At 34.4% G+C, this 27,489-nt stretch overlaps 1 protein-coding gene across 2 annotated transcripts in view; it reads left to right on the top strand.

The window, feature by feature from the left end:
* TENM2 (teneurin transmembrane protein 2) overlaps positions 1-27,489 on the top strand; it is a 938,525-nt gene that overhangs the window by 66,238 nt on the left and 844,798 nt on the right. For both annotated transcript variants that reach the window (XM_042947342.1, XM_042947337.1), the window contains exon 2: positions 11,933-12,208. In XM_042947342.1, coding sequence (XP_042803276.1) covers positions 11,933-12,208 — 276 coding nt within the window. The remainder of the gene's footprint in view (positions 1-11,932; positions 12,209-27,489) is intronic.

Below are 27,489 nucleotides of genomic sequence, written 5' to 3'. Positions count from 1 at the left end.
AATGAGCTAAAACCAGAAATCTGAAGATTGAACTGCATGCTCATGGTGGGTCTTCACTGAGAGTAAGCACTGATATCAGACCTGCATTTAGGAGATTGGACCTTGGACTTAGAACAAGAAGGAGGACATGAAACTAAGATTCCTGCATTAACCAAATCCTGAAAGAGATATGCGATAATAGTACCACATGTCTTAGAGAGAAGCAAATGCAAATATTTCAGGAAGGAAAAAATCTTCATTTGAGGCCCTTATGAGTTCTGAAAATTAAACCAATGTCAGTTAAAATAAATATACTTAATTTCATATGAAAACAGACCTTCATAATTAAGAGCAAGCAAATCAATTAACAACCAGTTTTGATCTTTGAAGTTCTAAAACATGATTTGTTAGATCCATACTTTTAACTATGTATAATATGCAAATTAGCAAGTAAGAAGATAATAGAAAAACTGAACAGAAATACTTAAAAAGCTATATAAGTTTTATAAATGAAATACATAATTTTTGAAATAATAGTTGAGTTCATACAGCAAATATGAGATCAGGCACAATTAAAGAGAGAATTAGTCAACTGGAAAAAATAGCAAGAAGAAATTAGCAACAAACAGCACAGAAAGAAAAGAGATTAAAAAGTATAATAGAGACATGTAGAGAGAAGGAGGATAATACTTAGTTTAATTAGTGAAGAGAATGAAGAGTATACAAGTGAGTAAATATTTAAGAGGCCATGGCTGAGAAATTTTTAGAATAAAGGAATTATGAATTCACAGAAATTGAAGGAACAGCATGTAAGATCAGAATTCAGAATAGACTGACCTAGCATACATATTGCAATCCCTAAAGTAACCACTAAATAATTATGTGAGGAGATAGCTTAAAAATCAATAGAAAAACTAAAATGAATTTTTAAAAAAAATATTAACTCAAGTGAAGCTAGGAAAGAAAATGACAGAAAGTAGAAAGGAATGACCAAAAGAGGGACAGATAGGAAAAACACAGCAGAATGATGAAACTACATCCAGCCATATCAATAATTACATGAATATAAATGGGCTATACCACCAATTAAAAGAAAAAGATTCTCAGATAAATACCAAGTCCCAAATACATGCTGTCCACAAAAACATATCTTTAAATACAGACACAGAGAAGTTGAAAGTAAAGGAACAGAAATAGATGTATGATATGTTTACTGCATACAGTAAACTTAAGAAAGCTGGCTTGACTATATCAGGAAAATAGGCTTTAATACAAGAAGTATTACAAAAGAAAAAGATGGATATTTGAAATTGATAAAAGTGTTAATTCACCCTGGAAAGGTAAAAATATATGTGTCTAATAACAGTTTCAAAAAGACAAGAGGGAGAGGTACAGGAGGGGGAGGAAGCAATGGAGGGAAAATTGACAGAAGTATAAAGAGAAAGAAAAAAACATACTTCCTTACAGATTCAATCTTTTCCTCAGTAACTAATTGAAGAACTATACCAAAATTATTAGTAAAGGTCTATAGAACAACACTGTTATTCCTCTCAATCAAATAGACGTTTATAGAACACTACATAAAACTGTAAATATACTTTATCTTACAGTGAAACATTCAGCAACATATACTATATTCTGAGCTACAAAGTAAGTTTCAATGACTTTCAAGAGGAAATTCTGGAGAATCTGTTCTCTGTCCATCAAGTACTTAAGTGAGAAATCAATAAAAGAAATCTCGACAAATCCAGATATGTGGAAATAAAATTACACACTTCCGGGGCGCCTGGGTGGCTCAGTCGGTTAAGCGTCCGACTTCGGCTCAGGTCACGATCTCGTGGTATGTGAGTTCGAGCCCGTCGGGCTCTGTGCTGACTGCTCAGAGCTTGGAGCCTGTTTCAGGCTCAAGAATCTAGAAAAGAATGAGCAAATAAAACCTGAACTTAAGTAAAGAAAAATAATCAAGGGCAAAAATCAAAGAAACAGAAAATAAACAATAAAAGAAAATACTGAATACAAAAGCTGGTCCTTTGAAAAACTGATAAAATTGATAAATCCCTAGCAAGAATGATCAAGATAAAAGAGAAAATACATAAATACTCCAAATCAAGAATTAAATAAGGGATATTGTTATGGATCCTACACATATTCATAGGTATTGTCATAAACTATAGTAATTTGGATGAAATGGACAAATTCATTTTAAAATATAATTGATATTAAAATCAGATATTATTTCAAGAATGTTTATTAGAGATAGTCACTGTATATTAATAATAAAATATTCAATCTATCAGAAATCTGTAATAATTCTAAACCTATATACACTTAGCATAATGGAGCCTTAAATAGACAAATAGCAGATAGTGATACAACTATGGGAAGAAACACCAATTATTGTATGAAATTTTATCATACATCTTTCATTTATTGATAAGACAAGCAAACAGCAAATCATAGAGAAGAATTACTACCGTATAGAAGAATTGAACACACGATTAATAATTTAGTTGAATTGACAGATATACAACCTTGCACTCAGTAATTAGAGAACATGTGTTCTTCTTAGATACATAGAAAATACTTGTAAAAAGTTTATCAGTTTATAGAACAAGTTTCAAAATTATTCAAAGGTTTAGTAACATAAAAATTTTGCTCTCTAGGCAAACAGAATTAAATTAGAAGTCAAAAACAGAAATAAATACATATCACAATACATTTGGAAACTTAATAAATAGGTGCAATAGATATGTAAAATGTTTATATCTAAACAACAATGAAAATGCTATGAATCAAAACTTGACAAATATAGTAAAAGTGGTGCTTAAAAAAATTTATAGTGTGAAATATTCATAAAAAAGCATGGCTAAATACTGATGATGTAAAGATTCAAATTTTAAAGATATGGAAAAGAATCATTGAATAAACTCAAAGGAGGGGAAAAGAATAATTTGTATATATAAGGGTAGAAGGTAATAAACTAAAAAACATACAGAATCAGAAAAGCAAAAATGCGTTTTTTGAAAGACAAAAGCAGTCATTGGTGAAAATCCAGTTAAAATAAAGAAAATACACCAATCTATTGGTGGATATTTAGGTAGTTTCCATGTCGTGGCTATTATAAATACTGCTGCAATAAACATAGGGGTGCATATATTTTTTAAAATTCGTGATTACATATTCTTTGGGTAAATTCCCAGTAGTAGAATTATTGGATCATGTGGTATTTCTACTAAGGAACATGTGGTGTGTACACACACACACACACACACACACACACACACACACACACACACAGGAATATTATACAGCCATTAAAAAGGATGAGTTTGTTTGTTTTTTTTTTTTTTTTTTTTTTTTGGCCATTTGTGACAACATATATCAGTCTAGAGGACATGAATGAATCAGACTGAGATAAACAGATGATATATGATATCACTCATGTGTGAATTAAAAGCTCCCCATACAATATAAGCAAACAAAAAGCAGGATCAGACCTATAAATACAGAGAATAAACTTATAGTTCCTATAGGGTAAGGGGTAGAGGGGATGATCAAAATGAGGAAAGGGGATAGGGAGATACAGCCTTCCCATTATGGAACGAATAAATCATGGGAATAAAAGGTACAAAAAGGGAATAGTGTCAATGATATAATTATAGTGTATGGTGAAAGATGGTAGCTACATTTTTGGTAAGCAGAGCATAACACTAGACATGTTGAATCACTATACCATACATTTGAAATTAATGTAATGTGGCAACTATACTCATTTTTTATTTTTAAAAAAAGAAAGCACAAATAAGTAATGTCAAAAATGAAAATAAAGACAATATTCTACAAGTATAACAAAATTTAAAAGGATTCAAAAATACTTGATAACTTTGTATCAATCCATTTGAAAATATAGATGAAATGAGCAGATTCCTAGAAACATTGATTGTTCCAAAACTTGTAAATATTGATTGTCCCAAATATTGTTTCTGAGTTGTAAAATCAACTCAGAAAATAGAAAATGTTAACCCTTAAAAAAAATAAAGTTTCTGCTTCTGTAAGCTGATGATCATCATGATAGCTATATTTGTTGTAAGGTTACTCTGTGGCAGGCAATGTTTTAAGAAGCATTTTTATAACTGCGTTGTCTAATTCAGTGCTCACAACAACCCTATGAAGGTGGATGCTATTTTTATGTTTATTTTATAAATGCATAAAATGGGGACTCATCTGAAGAAATAATTCTAAGAATTTATGTTCAACAAGCACTTTTTTTTAAACAAATTCAGGAATTTCCACTTTAACCCTAGCCTACCTAGTGACAATTTTATAGGGCTACTGTCCTAATTAATTTGAAAATTGCATGTGAACGCATTTAGAACAGTGCCTGCCACACCATGAGGTCCTCAGTAAATGTAAGCTAATCTGGTAGTTGTTCTCAAACATAGGACAGCCAGACCGTTACTGCTAACTCACTATTGACTTGTATTTATTTATTTATTTTCTCTCTCTAAAAGCAATTTGTTTGAAGAGGCAGAGTCTCATGAGGTCAGATGACTATACACCTTTGTAATGCTGTTATGTAGGACAACTGATTTACATAGTTTTTAATACCGGAATTGGGTTTTCTGTTTTGTTTTGTTTTGTTGAAATTTTCATCAGCAGAAAGGAGTCTCGAACTAGCTAGGTTACTGGGTATTTCATTTCTATTTATGAACTGGCAGTTGCTCTGCAGAATTTTTTGTTGTAGCTGCTTTGGGTTTTCCAATTTGGGCTTTGTTCAGTTCGGAACAGTGAAAATGCCACCATACCAGAGGAGAATGCCACATTCACCTTTCACTTTGAAGTCACAGAGAAAGCTTACAGAGAAACGGAGGATATTGGAAACTCTCCTGTCGTCACTAACCATTTTGATGTTTCCTTGATTTAGAATGAGTTTATTGACATGGGGATGATTCTAGTTAAAAATTGTGAAAGTTGTGACACATCATGCATTTAGATGGAGATGTTTTCCCCTTTTTTTATTTATTTAAATTTTAGTTTGTTAACATACAGTGCAGTATTGGCTTCTGAGGTAGAATACAATGATTCATTACATACAATACCTAGTGTGCATCACAATTACTCTCTTTAGTACCCATCACCCATCTAGCCCATAATTCATCTGAAAGTTTAGAAATCTCAAAATATTAACATTTTAGTGCTATATGTAAAAAAAATTATTCTTAAAGTGCATTTTTGAAATCTAAATAGTTGACTTAATTTTTTTTATGAGTAATAATGCATGTATACCTACTCTGTAGTTTTAAGCCACAGGACTTTTCATGAATAGTTTTGTCAACATTTGGGAAAATATCTGAATATGTAAAATCAGATGAACTTTAGAAGGGCATTAAGAAGGAGTTTATGTGAAGAATTTTAGTATACACAAGTATAAAACATTAAAATTCATAAGTAGTTTCTTCACTAGTTTTCAAAATTTTTATCAATGCATATACAGATATGTAGATTTTAGACTTTGAAAATAATATTTTAGATAGTATTGGCAAATTTTTGGTAAGTGATTATTCTTTTTAGCTTGTGCATATCAATCATTGCTCAAATTTCAATGTAAGGTATCGATATTACATATAAGGTAGTAATCTGCTGATACATTTTGATCAAAATTAAAAGTTATGTTTTATCACTTATAATTGCTATATTTTTCTTGATAACTTTTTGCTGAAAAAGCTTAAGGCATCAGGTAAAATTACTTCATTTCCTGTGATAAAAAAGAACTACAACATTGCAATTTATATTCTTTTCTTAAACACTTGTTAGAAAATTTGGAGTTTATACTCATTTCTGACTTGAAAATGTAGACTCTAACATTTGCTCAGGAAAAGTGACCCATGTTTATTTACAAGAGATTTTCTTTGTCTTAGGATAAATGATGCTAGAAAAAGGCCACTTAAAAATGGATTCAATTTTTGAAAAGAATCAATATTTCATATTAAATAGTAAAGATAATTTATTGTAACTTTATCTTCAGAAAATAACACTGATTATCAAAAGTATATTTGATTTTATGTTTAATACAATTTATTATTCGAACTATGCTATAATTATTCAAAAGGATATAGAATAACAATTTTTGTGGGAGGCATAATATACACATTTTATGGCAAAATTGCATGACTATATTATACATCTTTCACTTTACATTGAATTTTGCATCATAATCACAGAGTTGAATTTTGCAAAAAAAATTGATGAATTCATTAATTTTCGTAAGGACTGCTCATTAACCTTTTACTTAAATAATTATCATTCCTCATTCAAGTTGAGATTTTCCTGATTCTTGGTATGATGAGTGATTTTTTTTATTGTATCCTGGCTATTACGTTTTGAAACTCTGGCTCTTATTTAAATCTTCTGTTTCAGAAGGCCTCCTCTGCTACCAAGCCAGTGGGAAAAATGAGACACTGAGGCTTGCCTGCCAGGTGGAGGGGAAGGTCCAAGTCCCTCACTTGGCCTACTTTGACAAGGCAGGGGGTATGGATTGAGAAGTGATGCTCTCTTGCCCCTGAGCTGAGTTGGGTTTTCAGACTTTTCACTATGACTCTGAAGTTACCAACTTGGTTTAGAGGGAGAAGGGCACCTCTTTACTACAGCTCCCCCACAAATCCTTCAGTGGTGGTGAAAGGAAATTTAACATTAATTCTTCTCTGACACCAGCAGGGAGAGGAAGGGTGCTTCATGACCACCCCACTGGGTGGAGATAGAAGTCTAGGATCCCCTTATAGCCGCCAATAACACCTTTGTGTGGGGTGTCTGGGAAGGTTTATTCCTACTGGTTAAGGATGAAATTCTGGCTTACCACTCGATTCCATCCTGGGGTGTTTGTGGAGGTAAGGGAGGACACTTAATTACAGTAGGCTTTACTCTGGGCTTTGTCTGCTTGCACTGGTGTTTTTAATCTGCAGATTTCTCCAACACCAGGTCTGGGATATACAAGGCAAAAAGAAACTCCAGGGAACTCACAACCATATCCTTCCTCAGGTCTTAGGATCCTAATAGGTCTATCTTCTTCTCAACCCTTTTTAAACTCTTTTTATGTGTTTTTATATGTACTGTTCAGAGGTTTTTAGCTGCACCTAGTGGGAGAAGTAGAGAGAAGTGAGGAATTTTATCTTGATCCAGAACTGGAAGTCTGTCAAGTCATCTTTTGAAGAATCCACCATGCCAACATGTGTTTCTAGTTTTTCTTGTTAACAGGTTAATTATGTTAGATCATGGTAATTATGTGGCCTTGCTTATGATCCTAGTGTTTTTTAGCATCACTTTTATTGACTTCATGGAAATCTGCATCTTCACAAGCTTTACAACTTAATCTCACATTGGCACCATATTACTTTCTGTTATCACTAACTACCTGATGACATAGACGTTGATATGGTGGTTGATATGAGAAGAGATGCTAGCAGTAAGTGGATGGGGATGGGGGGGATTAATTTTATAAGTGATCATTAGTGACTGCTTTCATGTTTTCATAGTAACTCTTCTGTGTGTAGAATTTCATCTCTTAAATTCAGGGGACTTGCATAGTGAATATTTAGATAATAAAAGTTTTCTATATTGTACTCCTCTATTACTACAGTTAACTTTTATCTTCCTGCCCTCATAGTAGAAAATCTGTTCAAATGCTGACATTTCCAGTGCTATTTGTATTCCCTGGTATTACCATGACATGATAATTCTGACTTAGCGACATATGTGCTTCTCCTAGTTAAAGGTTATTTCAAAGTGTGAGAAGTTGGTAAAAACTTAGAAAATAAAGCCATGATCACAATGTGCTGGCATATCTTTCCTTTGAATTGTGTCCCCAAGCACAACTAGTTGGTCAATGGATGACTCTTGATATCTATTGCCAAATTTATCTCTAAAAAAGTTTTGGAGAGGATCTGGGTTACACATTGAGATTATGATCAAGAAAAAGACAACTTAAAGTAAAAGAGACTTCTCAAGAAAGTTATTTTTAAACACTTGTGTTCTGCTATCTTGATCCACCTAACAATTTTTAGACATTGGGGTTCTCTCCCAACACCTTAAATTATATTAAAATTCCATGATGTAAAAACAGATTTTGTGCAATCATTCATCTATAGAAATAGTGACTTTGACCTTGATAATGTAGTATGAGGCCACACTGGGAAGTTTATTAGTAGCAACCATAAAACATATACCTGAAATGAAATGAGTTTGAAACATTATCTACATTCCCACTTTAATGTGATACCAGAGAGATTAGAGGAAGATGGAAGGTATTTCATGAATACTGAAATATTATGACTCTTTCTATCTTTCTGCAAGAAAGTAAAGAAGGAAAGAAATGTTGACTGTTTTCCACTAGAAATCTTAGCTTGGAGAATCACACAATGACTAGTTTCTCTCTTCCATTCAAAGCTGCCATGGAGCTTAATAAAGACATAATTATACAAGATGAATTAAAGCAAAATCAACCTTCCATCAATGAGCAAAGTAAGTGCAAAACAATAAGTTGGCATGGTGTTAAAATTCCCCTATACTATTTACATTCTGAGCTGAAGGGTATGACACGAAGGTTTTGTACTGTAAGACGAACTACATGAAAAATGTTTGTCTGAAATCAATGTATATAGAGGAATGTTTGGGAATGGTATGGTAAGAGCAAACTGAAGGGGGCCTGATAACCTCATGGAGCAAATTCATGGTCCCTCCAACTAGTGAGTCCACCACTAGATGAACATCTGTTGGGCAAGCTGTAAAAGAATGAACAGTTGGACCACAGGATGACCTTTCATGGCTCCTTGTCCTTTTCCTATATAGTATTTATCACTCTATAAATTGTACGTTGTTTATGTGATTCTTTGATTAATGTCTCTTTCCCGATTATACTGTAAATGTCATGGGCTCCATTTTTCTAAGCCTCCCTGTTATATCCCCAATGCCTATCACAGCACCAGGAACAATAAATATTTGCTGAATGATTTAATAAATGATAGATCAGCTTTTCCTTTCCAATGTGTATGTGGCTCACCGGCTTCATATGTTAAGCCAGCTCACTTAGGAAAGGCTTGGTCCAGAATCTGTCCCAGATACTTAGAATAGGATTCCTATTCTTTGAGTTAGTTGAGGACAAAAGGCACCTAACTAGGAATTGTGAGAAATGGGTAACATTGGCGGACTGTGGTCCTACTGGAAGATGAAGATGAGGCGTTTAGAAGGTAATATTTTTGAGGAGTCTACAGGAAAATTTTTCTGAATTTAGAGGAAAATCTGGCTTCCTGTAAGCCAGTGTGAACTTGGTTACTTTTTCCTGGTGAATTGAGTACAATACCTCCAATTTTCTTTACAGTGTTGTTTGTTTGTGGCTTTGGGGCTGTATGCTTAAAGCTGAAACTCTTGAACTCTACTTTTTTCTAACATTTGTGATTACTTTAAAAAATTATGCAAATTTTAACTGATTTATGATGATCTCAAGTTTGTTTTAACAGAAAAATAATATTTTAATTTCTTATCATCAAGTAAATTTGATAACCAAAGAAGGGAGACTATATTTATTCCATGTATTTCCATGCCCTAGGCTTATTGCCTATTACTTCAAGATTGAAAAGCACATGGGATGCTCTGAAAACTGAGGCTTCTTTTCCTCTCACAGATGTTTCTCTTTTCCTGAGGAGGTCTTTGAAGCTTGTTCCAGATAATGAGGTGTGGGAAAACCATCAGGAAAGTTGCCTTAATGCATACACACTCCATTTCAAATGGAATCATATAGCTTAAAATTCCCACATGTGAAATAAAAACATGTATGTTTTAGTTTGACTTGTTTTCTTTTATTGAAGGTAAAGGAAGCCTTATATTTCATGCCTGTCCAGAGCAAACATGAGCTCTAAAAACAAGATGGGAGAATGTTAATATTTAGTTTACTTAAGAATGAGATAATAAAAATAGAAAAGTATTTTAATATCAGACATACATGAACTTAACTTTTGTTTTATAGACTACCAAAGTGGAAATATACATTTTACTGTACAATTATGAGACAATACCTAATTACCGAGGATGTAAAGGATGTAAACTGGAACAGAGTACACTGGGCAGAACAGCATTTGGGACCATGCTGGTGGCAGTAAGGATGTCCCTCTTTCCTACCCAGGTAGCAGGAAGTTACCCCATTCCCACAGGAAATTTTGCTTGGGTTAGCTCTCCAATGAATAGGTTTCACTCTTCAGAGACATTTATGTATAAAATTGGGTTTGGTCCCATTTACACAGCTAAAGAAGGCTGTGGAACATCAACATATAGTAAAGAACGGAAAGTAAAACCTCGGAATAAAAATATATGTCTAGTACAAAGTCACACTAGGTTAATACAAACAGCTGTTGAAGGCTTTTTAAAAATGAAAGCTAAGAAATAACATCATGTATTTGGAGTATCATAGAGGAGTTAAGTTATATCATAAGTTTGGGGATATGATTGATAGGGACTGGCCCTAATATAATCAATGTACATAACATAAACCATGGCTTTGGTGTTATTTATAAGGTTTTTTTCACTTATAGCATTGAAGTGCATTTCTTCAGTGCATTTTCCCCCATTGTCCATAGCTTGAGTAAAGACAAAAAAAAAAAATCAGCTTCATATGTCAGTAAATAGAATGTACCGCATGACTCCATCTAATTTTCATTGAAACCTTAAAATGTCTTTTAAGAAGCTGTAATAGTAAAGCACACACATAGATAGAGCATTCACTGTGCCAGAATGTTACAGGCTGGTTTTTGATTGAGATCATTTCACCTTGTAGAATGAGCAAAGGCTTGGAATTGGCAGATTAGCGGTGTATCTTGGATCTGCCACTTGCCTAAGCATGACCTTGGACACAGTATTTAACCTCTCTGTAAAATGCTCAACACCTAAACTGTTGGGCTATTATGAGATTTAAATGAGATTGAAAGCCTATCAACTGCCTGGCCACATGCCCAACACTGGTAACATATAAACGTTCAATAAATGCCTCTTTGCTTCTGCTTCCCATTTGTGCACACATTCATGCTCCATAGTTGAAACCTACTTGTGGTTCTAAGTTGTGTGAGCAAACAGACATTGTTTAATATCATTTAAAAACATGAGGACTGACTTTTCATCCCTCAGACGCTGAATTAAATAATACATTACATAGTTTATTAAAAAAAAAAAAAAAGATGGTGGGTATTATCACATAGAAGATACACAGTGATCCTGAGAGGAATTTAAGAGATTAATACCCAGATTTTACAGATGAGAAAACTGGGGCTCAAGGAGTAAGAGACTTGCCACAATGAGACTTACCAGTGGGAAGCTGGGACTGGTACCCAGGTCTCCTGGCCACCACTCACATTTATTGGAGGATTAAGGTTCTTTGACACGAAGACAGACTGCTCAAGGATCAGATCCATGTTTTGCTACAATCTAGATGTGTGACCTTGGGTAAGTCACTTAAATTCTCTGTTCCTCTGTTCCTCAGTTTCCTTACAAAATGATTACATAATATTATCTTCTTCATTAAGTTATTGTCACCTATAAAAATGTAAAATAAAAGTTGCAAACCAAAAGATGCCCAGAGCTAAGAAAGCACTTGGTATATATTAGCTATTATTCTAAATCCAGTATTTTTTCCAGCTACGTGTGCTACCTAGACAACAGTAAATGCTGTAACATTTTTGAAGCAAAAGCTGAGCATTCTGGCCTAGGATTAAAGTTAATCTTAGATGTTTACTTTTTTGTTCTCAAATGTATCCCAATATCCTAAATACTCATGCTCATATATTCCTGTATAACATGGGAATCTGATATGTTTTTTGGATGGGAAAAGCATCCATCTGTTTTTTGTAAGAATACATTTTAACTTTGTAAAGCATTTCACAATTTATAATCGGTCTCTCTGTTGCTGTCACCTTAGGAACTAACTTCACCCTTGCGGAATTGGGAATGTGTGAGCCCTCCCCACACCGAAGTGGCTACTGTTCTGACATGGGGATCCTTCATCAGGGCTACTCTCTGAGCACAGGGTCTGACGCCGACTCCGACACAGAGGGAGGGATGTCTCCAGAACACGCCATCAGACTGTGGGGGAGAGGGATAAAATCCAGACGCAGTTCCGGCCTGTCCAGTCGTGAGAACTCAGCCCTTACTTTGACCGATTCTGACAACGAAAATAAGTCAGATGATGAGAACGGTAGGCCTGCTTCTTAAATACCTTTTAATGTTCTGGGTATGGCGCAATGTGGCGTTTGGGATGTCTGTGTTTTAATAAAGAGGAGTACAAAACCATTCATTTTCTTTGAAATCGACCTTGTCTACCCACTCTGAGCTCGGGAAAAATAAACCGGCAAACCTCAAGCACACAAGAAATGAGGAGAGAATTTTAAAATCACATTTCGATGATAACACAGTATTCAGCTATAGTCAGTTGGTCTTATTAGCAAGTAAATTACATTGCAAAAGAGGCAACTTGATAAACTATGACCTATACCTAGAAAATGTCCTCTTGCCACAAGTTTCTAGGTCTTCGTATTGATTTCCCCTTCCCAGTAAATGGCAATCCGGGTTATTTTTTTTCATGAAGATCTCTTAAGAATCCTACCTTATCTTAGACTTTCATTTCCAGGCGGCAATGCCTCATATCCGTATTGAAGATCAAACCTGGAACAGATGCTCTGGAGTTTAATAATGACAAATAGGAAGAGACTTGTCTTCAAAAAAGTATTCTCTTCTGTGTTCACTTTCCTCCTTGGTACCTATGTAGGTTAATGGCTTCCCACATCTTCTGTCACAAATCACTATTGCTTATCCATCAGCTTTGTAGATGGGTTTTAATGAAACTTTGAAAATTAAATGCTTCCGATCATTAAGCAGTAAATATAGGGAAGCCTCGGCAAGTCATTAAAGAGATAAGGTGCTTATTTCTGGATTTCTTAGTGACTCAGAACTGTGTTTAGTCAAAAACATCTCTTAAAAGATAAATTGCATTAGGTACAGTTGATTTATGAAGAAAACATCAAATGCTATGCGATTTGTTATGAATATATTGTGTGTTTGCGGAAAGAATTACCATTAAACTGTTTACAAACAGATCAGTTAAGAATGTTTATGTAAAATATTATAAACTTCTACTAGAGCAGCTTTAAGTATTTTCTTGCATTTAAAAGAAGAAAAAGAAATTCACAGGCGGACAGCTTGTTGTGAATGCAAAAGCATGGCTAAATATCGTTTAATCTCAAAACTGTGTTGAAAATACATCATTTCCTGGGTAAGTCGCATATATCCAAAAAGATGTCACTCTGTTGCATTTTAATTTGTGTTTAATTCGGAAATAATTTATTCTATAGTGGGGACAAGGAGATGTGTCTTACTTATGCCTCCGTTCGTGTAGCTAATCAAGGTGCACACTCAAGGAAAAATCTGTACTTGACTCATTTTGAATTTTAACAAAATTTTTGACACTTGGCACATTCAACACTCTAAGGCACTTATCTGATAGGAAATTACTTTTGGAAGTTTTCATAAAGGCATACATTGAATCCATTTACTGATGTACTTTTTCAAGTCTGTGTGTGTCCAATACTATTTAAATGGAAGTAGTTTGATTGCTTAATAAATAAAATCACTTGTTATCCAAGCATATATGGCACATTTTAACAAGGTCTTTTGGCAAATCTTCCACGGTGGTATTCTCACTGGTCTCGTGGGAACCATCTCTACAAAATTTAAACATGTTGGTAGAATCTGCACCCTCTCTTTTAAAATCTATATACATGTTAAAAACTTAATAAAGAGAGTTTTCTAGTGAAACAAAGGGAGCAAAAAACGCTTGCCTTGAATTTACCTAGAACTGTTATGGGTAGGAGAACTTTATAATTAATAATGTATTTGGTAGACCAAAAGTAGTCTCTTTTTTCCAGTATTCTTTAAGGCATCATATATGAACAATTTCCACCTTTGGGGAGTCTATATAAATCCCTATATATGGGTAAAAAATAAACCCTTGAGTCTAGTGTCTCGAGATTTTCCTGTAATGCTAGTTATAACGCAGTCAGAATTGCATAAAGAAATCTGTACTTGAAAGTACTGAGAGACTCTTTTGTGCCTGCATCTGGCAGAGCACAAAAGAGGTAAGGAAGCCAGAGTTCAAGCTTAGGCGTTAGAGGGTTATTTTAAAAATGTACAGATAAAATGTATGTCCTTTTCTCTCTTTTTTAAAAATTTTCAGCATTGCACATATTCCCAAGATGTACATAATGCATGTTCTGTTCTCATTTGGGGCCAAAAATAAAAATAAGAGATTTTGCACATCCCATCATAAACTCATTAAGCAAATAAAAAGTGAGTTGTGAGCCACTCTGCAGGCTGAGGTGTTAACTTCAGTAAACTTCTCGTTCTTTCTCTTTGACAAATTCTGTTTAGCTCACAAAGAAATCAATGCATTTTCACATGACTGATTTTATGAAGTTTGGGAATGTATTATCATATAGATTGACAGTTGCCCCACTGGTTCCACACCACAGCGTGGACACTTACAAAGCCATCATTAATTTCTCACACTTGTACCCTGCAATGGCTTCCTCCATAATAAACACGCTGTCCTTCAGAACCAAATCAATAACCTTTTAGGTATGCCTCTCCTGAAGAGGAAGTTAAAGAATCTATACTTTGAGAAGGAAGCTCTCGGATTCAATTTTAGATTTTAAAGATAGGTGCTCACAAAATGAATTTTTTCTTTGTCTCCCATATATTTTCATTTCATTTTCAAGGTGGGATCTTGGGGGTAACTCGATGTTCACAGTGCTTATTTAAACATTGCACTTAAAAATTCCAATTGTGGTTTTGCTAAGCAGAGTTAGAATGCAAAAGCAGATCTCTAAAACCAAATTCTCTTTCTGTAGTGTGACACAGGTAACCAACCTTCAGACTCGTGTAATAAAAGCCTTTCCTACCAAGAGTTCTTCCTGCATGCTACTGTGACAAAAATGATCTACTAGTAACCTGGTAACTTGAAAGTCCCATCACACTGAACACATGATAAATTTGTTCTTTTTTTTTTCCTTTTTTTTTTCCTTTTTCTTCACAGCCTTGCATCTTATACTCAGTTTGGCCACCAAGTTAACATTGTGTTGGCTTTACTTGCTTTAAATAAATACAGCTCTCAGGCCCATGTGGTTTTATCAGGTTCTTTGACTCTGTCTTTAAGTTAAAGATGGCATAGTTAGAAATGGCAGTGAGAGTTCAGAACAGCAAGGCCAAGTTTTTGCTGCTGTGTAATTTGACTGCATCTATAGAAATAGCTTTCTCAGTGACTTTAAATTAGAATCATCCCTTTTTTGGGGTAATAAATGTCCCATTTAAAGTATGTCCTCTCTTAGACCCTTTATATCACCTGAGTTATGGAGAAAATGGGGCAGTCACTAATACACAAGAATAACTAATTGCCTCTTTAAAAATGCAGAATAGCACACACTGTAAAAAATTCGGTCTGTGTACTCTTGACTCCCTTAGGCAATATCTTCACCTTGGGGACTTAAAAATATCCTTGAGTGGGTTTTTTTTTTCCAACATAATTCTAGTTTTAGTTATTTTATTAGAAATCCATAAAGAAAAAAAGAAAACTCAAAGGAAAGAAGCTTGTCTGTGGGACAGAGAGCCAGAAATTAGAGAAAACTAAATCTGGCCTTGGATAAAGAAGAAAATTAGCCTTCCCTTTACCTTCTCTGTTTCCACCCAAAGTAAATAAGACAATGTTCATTTTCATTTCTTGTCAATTGGGAAATTTATAATTCTCATAATGTACTTTGAGGTTGAAAATACAAATGTTGGGTTAATTTCATTGCATTTTGCAAAATGCATTTATAAAACAAGCTGGCTCTTGGCACATAATGGATTTGTGTAAAGTGTGTTTGGGGAACATAGGTTGTATTAGATTGTGAGTCCTGTTGGCAGAGGTCTGCAGTGTTCCTGTCTCTTCCTGAGGGCTTGAACACACCCAGGTACTCTCTGCATGTTAATTGAGTCCGGAAGACAGAACTCTGAGGGGAGGAAGGATTTTTCCTTAAAACCAGGAACAGTATCTATAGGTTATTGCCACCAACCGCAGTGCGTTCATTCATCATGTGAGGTGAGTTTCTCAAGTCTTCTTTTCTCTTCAGCCCCTAGATAAATTCGTTAGAGTAGCCTATATGTATGCACATGTAAGACCTGCTACCAGGTTTCTCTTTCTGCCCCACTCTATTATGCTTGCATACTCTTGAATTTATTTTGTGTTTTATAATCCACTGTACTCCTTTCTTCTTCCTTATCATTGCACATATAAAATTTACAGAGAATGCTTGGAACAGATGTAAAAACTTACTATAAGCACCAGATAATTATAGCCAAAGGCTCATATTTTGCTCTTAAAGTTGGGAATAAGAATAGTAAATGAGCTACAGAAATATAGTAATACTTGACTGTGCTTTCGATGTTGATACAGGGATGATTTCTTTTCCAGCCAAACTTTATAGAAAAAACCTTCCATGGAAAAAAATACTGTCTCGATTCCTTAGAAACAAAACAAAGGAAAACAAAAAACATGGAAGAAAACAAAACAAACTTTAAATCCATTTTGATGACAATTTGGAATACCAAATTGTGTTTTTAAGCTTTCTTTTTTTATGCTTGCAAATTTGAAAGAGTAATATTTGTAAGGAATGTGAAATGAATCATCCATGGATTGAAAAATAAAAGACAGGAGAAAAAAATATCACCTGTCAAAAGATTCTTGGTCTACTCCTATATGAAAGGATGCTATGATTTTAATATCTGCTCAATTCCCTAAAAGTTCAGATATTAGAGGCACCTTATTTTGCAAAAAGTTTGTTAATGAGAGTCTTAAATATATGGTTATCACAATGCTAAAATACAACTGATAATAATGTAGAACCAGATGCAGAATTTAGGAATATCACATTGTCACATCGCTTGGTACATTAAAAAGAGGGACTGATAAGTTTTGCAGAGGGACCTGTCCAAGACTTTAAAGATTTAGGTTTTTGGTAAATGGAAGCAATGCTTACGTTACTTGAAAGTAGAACAGAGGACTTGAAAGAGTGTCAATACTGCATGTTCCAGATTATAAACTTTAGTGGCATGGTTTTTAGTTATTTATATATTTCTTTCTTTCCTTTGGTGGTTGCTTTCATGTTTGTTAATGCTCCCGGGGGCTATCAAGGAATGGCTCCATTCAATAAATACAATAAATAAAATGAAGCACTAAGCCTTACTTTTGGCAAGGGCAGCCTGATTATTACACGTGTAATCTCTAGGCCTTCGGGGAGACATTGGGCTTGGTGGATAATCATTTGGTTTTAAGCTGCTGAGTTCCTGATATCTGTACTTTCACTTCAGTTATGCAGCAAAGGCAGTCACTGGGTGAGAGGCAAACTGTTCTTGTCACTTCACCCCCAGAAGCCTATTCACTCCGAAAACTCTTCACTTTTTTGCGTATTGTTCAGTCACTTTTTAGTTTAGTTGTTGTTTGTCAAGGTTCAAATTAAATTTAAATTTGGGAGAGAGATGCAATCACGTATTAAAGCTGTAAATAAAATGGGTTAAAGCCAAGGAAGTTGATAGTATAAATTTTCTACAGACAACTGTATCCGGATGAACCTGTGCAAAATAAAATGTGAGGCAAAAAGCATTTGCAAAGGTGTATGCCAAGGAAGGAGACATTTCATTTACCCATTCTGAAACTAGGACACAGTGAGGGGAAGGAGAAAATTTCAAGTAATAGATTTGTAAGCAGGATAGAAATTGCAGATATGTAGGTATTATGTACAAATGCTTATACCTGAAGCTAAAAATGTTACTTGTGATTTAATGTTTAGTATTATTCAGCACTAGCCAAAAGAACTACCTTGAAGATTGTCCTTCCCAGTTTCCCTAAACTCAGTTTGAGGAATGTTAAAGGCATCAAAGGTCGAGGGAAGAGATTCACAGAACAGTCATTAACCTAGAGGTTATGAACTGTAGTTCATGAGTTGTTTTATTTGGTCATCCCAATGTTTAAAAAATTTGACATTACTAACCAACAATTTTAAGTAGAAGTTTTTATTGTTGGCTTCTCTTGAAATGTACAAGGTCCAGTAATGCTTGTCCAGCTTTCCTTCAGGATGAATTGGGTTAGAAATAGTAACCATAGTGTCTCTAGATGGGCCCATGTCATCTGATTTACCTGAGCTCCCTTCAATGTACTCCACTTATTTAAAGTATGCTTAGCCTTTGGAGCACTCAAGTTACCAACCTTGACTTCTATACAAAATTCTGGGCAACCAGAGATGATGAAAATGGTAGAAAGAAAGCTAGAAACAACGTTAGCTTAATTTAACATGTGTTTAAAATATTGATGTTGCTTGTTTTTTTAATAAGTTTGACTCACCTGTAAAATGGGCTTAATTTTGCTTTACCATATTTCTGAAGTAATTTTAAGGTATTCTGATGAAATCATACAAATGAAAATAAATTTCATTTCAAAATTAAGAAAATAATTATATGCATGTGGGAAGGGAGGGGGAGTGGATGATTCGCCATCCCTATCTTCTGCAGTGCTAAAAAATTAAAGTCAGAACTTTTGATTTCAACACATATATTGAAAGCTATTTTAATGTAAAAGTATCTGGGTGGACTTTTAGGAAATAGATGGAGGGAGAACCTACTTTAAAAACTTTAGCTATTTCAGCTGATTGAGGAAAACCCCAGGGCTTTATAGGAGGATGCCATTTAAAGAGGAGGAAAATGACTTTGTTCTAATTATGCTCAGTTTTGATCAGGCAAATGGTTTATGGAGTCTGTTACAATGATGTGAAAGACAATAAAGCAAAGGCTAGAAGAGAAAAATGCAGTGATATACAAAGACCTCCAGTGCCTCAAAAGAGAAGGACTTGGAGCGATGTTGGATAATGCTGAGTTGGGAACAAGAACTGGGAACAGTGCTCCACAAACTAAGAAAAGCTCTTCTACAAGTGTATCAGCAGGATTCCTGAGTGTTATTCAGAGGTGGCTTTTGCTCACACACAATGTAGTATACTGCCAGTTCTCTTAGCATCCCAAGGGTATTTGTGAAGGAGAAAAAGTAATTGAAATTCAAGCATGTTTACTAATGGAAGGGGCTGAAATATCCAAGTTGGCATTCTTTGAGAATTCCATTCATGGACGTTTACCCTGGCCTGAGGGGAATAGGAAAAGACTGACACCACAGTGATATCTCTCCTTGGGTTAAACATAAAAAAGAGGGTCATGGACTTACATAGAGCATCTAGACATAGGAAGAGGATTGGAATGTATTTCTTTATTCTATGCCTGAAATATGCTACCACACATTCACTGATCCTAAAAGATCTTTGAAATGAATTTTAAAAAGAAAGAAAATTGGTATTTAGAAAGTTATGCATATTGGTGAAATATGTATATTTTAAAATACACACATACATGATGCTGATAAAACTATGTTCTTGTTTTTATTTAGAATTGATGAAAAGTAGCTAAGTAATCTCAGATGAGAAGACACTTTAATTTGGAGGATTCCTATTTTATTTCTGAAAAGATTTAAGGAAGGGCTGCTAGATAGTCAGCATTACACAAGACCATAGCATGTGTCTTTGTATGTCTGTGTCTGCTTAAGTTCATGGCGGGGGGAGTTCAGTTGGGATGAGGGTTATTATTGAGAAGGACAGACATCAAGAAAACAAATTGATCAGAGTCCAGGGAGATGGCAACATAAGGCCATATATGAAAATGCCCAATTGAGTACTGTCAACTTTTGGTACTGTACAGTTTTAGAGGTGAGAGAGAAGGGAGGACTACGCTGACCCTCTTTTGACTTGACCTCTGTTGGCCCTCTAGGACCAATGTGCCTTCCCCTTAAAGACTCGAGGCTACTGTTCCAGTTATGCTTTCCTATCCACTCAAGTCAGAATGCACCTAAAAGTACCCACTTTCTCTCTGTTCCCTCATAAGAATTCTTGCCTCCTGGGAGTTCTCAGACCCAGTTCTCCTGGGTCTGTCAGAGATATGGTGTTTGATTTGGTGGGAAGGCTGATTTATTTGCAAAACATAAAATATATTCTTCTATGTCCTTCTTCCATTCCCAGCCCTGACCTCTGCCCTCAGGACTTTAGGATCAGTCACAGCATCAGTGAGCTCATTTCTTTATTATTTCATTCTGCCCTCTTGTTAAAATTAGTGGGATTAGGTTTTCAAAATCTGATTTGAGCATCAACGCTCATTGGGGTACAGAAAGATACGAAAAGTTCTGTTTGTATTTGCTTTTCTGTTCATTTCTCCTTTAAAATTTCTATTTTTGAGTATGTTTTATCATGCATATATTAGTATATATACAAACACACATAAATGATAGATTATATAAATGCAAAACTATATACATTGGATTTGTAGCCAAAAGTTTTATATTGATATGGGCTTGTGACAAAATGTTAAGTGAATATTGTTTTAGACATTTTATTTCCCAGGAGATGAAGTCTAAGGAGCCAGACTCCCCTTGGAATATGTGGATAATCCATTATCTTGTGGCAACCTGTTAGATTGTCTTTCTTGTTGTTCATAGCTATCTGTACTGATCATACCTTATTATTTTTTTGAGTTTCTATTTTCTTCTCTCAATTCCTTGTGTCAACTTTCACTTCTTATATGGATAGATAAAAATATGTACTTTACTGTTTATTGAAGAAAACAAGCGCCTCTGTACATGTATAGAGAAATTTCCATCTACTCTCGGTAGGGAAATAAGAAAATAAACATTGCATATGTCAGCAGACTGTTATAATAGGGGCAGCTTTGAAGAGTGGAGTTTTAATTAGGTTGTAAATGAGAGAGTTTATACGAGTGGAAATGAGATGATGGATATTCCAAATGAATTAAAAACAGTTTGTATGGTAGCTGGAGAATAAGGGAAGATATGTAAAAATGATGATGATTTTTCAGGAATATTTTTTCCATAAAATTCCAACTCTAGTCAGACTAATGGGAACATAGTGACTTTTATTAGACAGCAGTAGAAATATATCAGTAGATATGTAGGGATCAGATGATCAAGAATGCTGACTTTCACCCTAAGGAAATAAGGTCTGACCAAGAAGGCATGAGAAAATTACTGAAAGTTTCTTTCAGCAGAGACTTTTCTGTTTTAGAAAGTATCTAATTAAAGCGCACATGCATACACACACATACACACACATACACACACATACACACACACACACACTCACACACACACACACACACACACACACACACAGGTGTTTGGACAGAAAGGTAACAAAATTAGAAGTGGCGATATCAGAGAAGGAAACAGTAATCCAGGTAGAAGTTCTTAAAAAATCAATCCCTGGATTACGGAGATTTTGATTCCTGCTTCTTGGTATTTCAAGTGGAGAAATTAACCCCTAACTAGCATATGAATGTTGGATATAATTAAAATACTAAAATTTGAAAAGCATCTAATTTGAAGCTCTTGGAGAATAGGAAATATTCTTGACATTTATCTGTTATGCTTATGCATACAATACTGTGTTACAACAGCCATAACCCAGCATTGATACTACTTAATCAAATGATTAAATAATAGCATCAAATAGTGCTATATACAAGGAAGATAGGTCATAACATTATTTTTATAGGAACACTCAGTGTGTTGTAGTTGATTAACAGTTTCTTAAAGATTCTTTCTGTTTCTATATCCTTATTGCTTCTGGAGTCCTGTATTCATATACTTTATTATAATCTCTGTAACTTCATTTGGGTCTCTCTTCTCATCCCTATACTTGTATTTTTATCTCTCAGATCTTTTAAAAACCAGATTTGATGTGAATATATTTATTTTTCTTTCAAGCTTTCTACCTGTCTGTATTACTCTCACGCTTTCTACCTGTCTGTATTACTCTCACGCTTTCTTTTTCTTCAAGTTCATCCTTTAATTTTAATTGTCTCATGTTTAAAATTTAGAGTATATTTTGTTAATTTTGTCTAACTTTGAGAGCGTGTGAGCTGAGAAGAAGGGGCACTGGGAGAGAGAGAGAATCTTAGCAGGCTCATGTTCAATGCAGAGCCCTCTTCAGGGCTCCATCCCACAATCCTGTGATCATGACCTGAGCCAAAATCAACAAATGGATGCTCAGATGGTGCCTCATTTTCGTCTAACGTTTTAAGATAAGTACTAAATTTTGGTACTTTCAGTCTTCCTTATTTAATAAGAATACATAGATTAGCCAAGTCCCATAGGATGTGATACAAAGTAATGTCCTTTTCCTTGCTCTCTAAAGAGTCCTAGCAATCTGGACTCTTGAAATAAATCCCAACATTACCAACCTTTCATTTTAGTACTAACAATTATTGAAGGCCAAATTTTTATTGTTAATATTTATGATGTCTATAGTAAGTATATATATTATATGGTTACATATATTAACATATTAATATATAATACATAGATATAGGAATATACATATGTGTAAAACACATAACATAAGCTTGTAAAATATATGAAAATATATGTGTGCATGATATCAATATTTTTACAGAGTTGGCATCACAATTTGCATGCCCTATGTAGCCTTAATTTTTTTAGTAAATATAATCATTTTCCCATGACATTCAGTATTTTCCATAATAATTAAGGGGTACATAGTGCTCCTTTAGCATAATACCTTTTTTCAAATTTCTTTCACTTATTTATTTATTTATTTTTAGAAGCTGTAAAGAACAATGTGATGAATAAAATCCTTATAGCTAACTTCCAGTGCACATTCCTAATTCTCATCCTATAATAAATTCATGAAAAACTTAGACATACATGGTTATCCAAAATTGTAATTCTCTTCCACTAGTTTCCCAACAGGAAAGTTGCCCCTTGCTCCGGCACTGTGTTAGCATCATGTGGGCACACACAGTATTGGTCAGGAGTCACTGGAAACTCTCCCAATATTTTTTTCTATTTCTTGATGAAAATATATTTATTCTGTTTTTCATTTACTTGAATATGAGTGAGGCTGAGTGACATTCCATGTGTTTATTGAATGTTTATATGTCTTATTTTATGTTTTGTATTTCTTCTCCAGATGAGAAGATGTTGGATTATGCTCACTTTTTTTTTTTTTAGTTTTTTTTATGATGCCTACAGTAATCCCAGAATAAGTCCTATTGTACTTTGTTCTTGATAATATAGTTGAAAATGTTCATTTACAGGTGTGAAAATCACTGGGTTACATTCTCAAAATTATGCAATTTATTTCCTATAGGGTGGAACATCATATATGTGTATACGCACGTACACACATACGCGTACATATATACATACATAGGCTTGACCTGGAGATCTCAGAAATCCATTTAATTCATCAGTCTAAAGCTAGAAAACTATTTAAAATGGTTGCATCGACCAAAGGGGGGGAAAAAAACAACTAGCCCTTTGTAGGATAAGACATATTAAATATTTTAGCTGTTGTTCAGAATGTGGGACTTTATTTCAGATTGTTAATTTATAACAAACCAAGGACAGAATTGCATTCCACATGATAAAAGGAAATTCACATCTGCTAAGACAATCTGCAAGGCACCTTGAGGAGATAGAATCGAGTAAATGATGTATTAAATATTCTTAAAACTTTCTCCATCTATATGGTGCCTTTGATTCAATGAGGATAGTAATCATAAACACAGTGGTATCCCAGCTATTGGTATTTTTACAAAATAGGTAGTTTTGCATGAAAGATAAATATCTCAGTACATAAAGAAAAATCTCTGAAAATAATCATGTGGAAGCAATTACTATTATAATAAGCATATGGCTCTACTAATATAGAGTGTTGCTTAATAATTGATGTTATAGAAATAAAAGAGTAGAAAAAGTTCTATATTCTGGAGCATCCCTTTGTACATGCAGAATGGAAAAGACCCTAGTGAAATGCAGAATAATTAAGAGAATACAAGCTGTCTTCCACTTCCACTGATACACATTTATGGCTATGAACAAAAAGGCACATTGGGAAGGCAGGAAGTATACAAATCAACTTAATCTGTCCCTCTGTGGTATTTCACGCCCTCCACAATATAGTCCAATTTTATGTTTTTAGCCCTTGCTCCCACTTCTCCTCTAAATATATTTTCGGATCTAGTCCAACTGGGCTGTGTATTTTTTCTAGAGCATACTCTTTCCTCCTCTGAGTCTTTGTACTGTTGCCTTTGCTTTGACTGCTATCCCAAATCTACACATCAATAATATTCCCATTATCATCAAAGAATTATCTAAGATGCCAAGTCCTCTTAGACTTGGAATCAAGACCCTTCTAGTCTCTTTAACTATATGTGAATTCCCACACCTCTGAATTCTGTAGCATTTCATTTATCCATTTCTTTTGGAACTTGGGAGAAATTGTGTAGCCTTTGGGGAAATGGTATAGTCTTTACCAAGGTAGAGAAGCAAATGATTTGAAATTCATTTGAAAGATAAAATATACAGAACTTGATGATGGTTTGAATGTAGGAAATGATGAACAAGAGATATCAAGGATTTTTGTCTTTAGCAATTGGATGGATACTTATGTACTAAAATGGGAATCCTTGGAAAGGATAGAATTGAGGGGCTGACCAAGAGTTCCATTTTGGATGTTGCTATGTAACACAATACATTCAAATAGAAAGGCAATGTCAATAATTATGTAATTGTTAAGAATGGGACCTAGAGGAGAGCTCTGAACTGGAGACATCACTTTGAGAATGAACATCAGAATAGTGGTTTATAGATTATCTCTGGAAGTTGAGCTTATAAGGAGAAAGACAGAGAAATAAGAGTAGACGGCCAGGAGCAACCTCTGAATAGCTCTTAATAGTTGGATAGAAGACAAAGAAAAGAGACTGAAGGCATACTGGTTTGCACCTGGTAGTTCTGTATCCATTTTTGCTTATATAATTTTCGTTAGGGGTTCCTAATGGTTTCTAATTTTGGTGTGTCTGCATATTCTCTCAATCCAAAATCTTTTTTTTCCCCTCTCCATTACTGCTGTTTTAATTAAAGGGGAAAAAACTGGAAGAACTTATCCATTTCAGGGAGAAATAAATTAATTTAAAAACAGAGAGTAGGTCAGGAACATAAATGAGAATGGCTTCCCCATATGACTGGTAAACTGATCTCTAAGGCAATTTAAATATATTAAGTAATGATTAACAACAAGTATAAACATTTGCTACATTGAAAATATTTATTGTGTACCTATTATGTATTGTGCTTGGGATGTATCAGTAACAAACTAGAGATTACGACCCTCTTGAAACTTAAATTTTACTTGGAGATAAAGACCATAAAAATGGAGAGAGAGAGAGAGAGAGAGAGAGAAAGAAAGCAAGGGAGGAAAGGAAAAGGAGGGAGAGAGGAGAGAAAGAAAGAAGGAAGGGGAAAGAAAGAAGTAAATAAAACACTATACTAAAAACTGATAAATGCTATAAGAATTAAAATAGGAGTATGTGGTTGTACTTTTGCAGTATTAAATAGACTGGGGAATGTCAGAGAAGGCTTCTTTGAAAAGGCGACATTTGAACAAACCAAAAGTTAAAGGAGTCAAAGAATTAAGTTGTGAAAGACTATGCAGATTTCTGGGGATGTGGCCTCCCAGGCAAATGAAAGAGCTAATTCAAAAAGTTTAATTCAGGAATATTCGTGGTGCATTTAAGGAAATCGAAGGGATTGCATCAGAAAGCAAACTGGGAAGAAAGGTAGGACGTGAGGACAGAGGCAGAGCTAGGTCATGTAAAGCATCATAGATAATTTTAATTTGTGGTTTTATTCTGAGGAAAATGGATATCCATGCAGAGTTTTGAGCATAAGAGTGACATGATCTGATTTCCTATTTAAATATCCTATTAAATATCACTCTGGCTATTATGTTTAGAATGGAGCGAAAGGGGCAAGGGTGAGGAGACCAGTTAACGGGCTATTGTGGTAACCAAGACAAGAGATGACAGTATCTAGGACCAATGGTTGTGATGATAAATTGTCTGATTCTCAATATATTTTGAAGGTTGAGGTGGTAGTTTTTTCAGATATATTAGCTGGGAAGTGTGTGAAAAAGAGAAGTAAAAAATGACTCCCAAATCCTCTGCCTGTTTTGTAATTATCTGGTTTTTTTTGTTGGTTGGTTGGTTGGTTGGTTCGTTGGTTTATTGGTTTTTAGTTGTTATTATTGTTTTCCTACTGAGTAGTAGGACTTGTTTCTTTTTTTAATATTATCCCTTATCAAATATATGACTTGCAGATATATCCTCCCACTACATAGACTGCCTTTTCATTCTGTTGATATTTCCTTTGCTATGTAGAAGCTTTTTAGCTTGATATAGTCCCATTTGTCTAGGTATTTTTTTTTTTATTATTTTAATGTTTATTTATTTTTGAGAGAGAGAGAGCACACAAGTAGATGAGGGGCAGAGAAAGGGGGACAGATTATCCGAAGAAGACTCTGCATTGACAGCAGCAAACCCAATGTGGGGCTCAACCTAATGAACCACATGATCATGACCTGAACTGAATTCAGATGCTCAACCTCCTGAGCCGCTACATGTGCCCCCCCTCCACCAGTTTGTATAGTTTTGCTTTTGTTGCCTGTGATTTTTGTATCATATTCAAGAAATATTGCCAAGACTAATGCCATGATTTTTTTTGTTTTTTTCTTCTAGGCATTTTATAGTTTCAGATCTTATTTTTAAATCTTTAATCCATTTTAGTTGATTTTTTGTGTAGCATAAGTGTTCAATTTCATTCTTTTGTGTATGGATATCCAGTTTACCCAACACTGTTTCTTACAGAAACTAGCCTCTCCCCATTGTATATTCTTGGCATCCTTGCTAAAAATCAGTTAACCATATTTGTGTGGGTTTATTTCTGTTCTGCCTCATTTGTCTATATGTCTGTCTTTACACCAATACTGTAATGTTTTAATTACTGTAGTTTATATTTTGATATCAGGAAATGTGATGGCCCCAGCTTTGTTCTCAAGATTGCTTTGGCTATTTTGGTGTTCTTTGTGGTCCATATGAATTTTAGGATTTTTTTCTATTACTGTAAAATTATCATTGGGATTTTGAGAGGAATTGCATTGAATCTGTAGACTGTTTTGGGTAGTAAGGACGATTTTACAATATTGTTTTCAGTCCATGAATAAGGGGTGTCTTGCCATTTATTTCTGTCTTCTTTAATTTCTTTTATCAAAATTTTGTAGTTTTCAGCATATACATCTTTTACCTAATTGATTAGGTTAATTCCTAAGTATTTTATTATTTTTGATGCTATTATAAATGTAATTATTTTCATAATTTTCCTTTCACTTAGTTTATTGTTAGTGTGTAGAAACACAACTGACTATTCCATGTTGATTTTGTGTCCTTCAGCGTTGCCAAATTCATTTGTTTGATGCAGGATTTTTGTAA

The sequence above is a fragment of the Panthera leo genome, chromosome A1 (genome assembly GCF_018350215.1).
Source record: "Panthera leo isolate Ple1 chromosome A1, P.leo_Ple1_pat1.1, whole genome shotgun sequence".
NCBI lineage: Eukaryota > Metazoa > Chordata > Mammalia > Carnivora > Felidae > Panthera > Panthera leo.
This window is presented reverse-complemented; position numbering and strand designations above follow the sequence as displayed.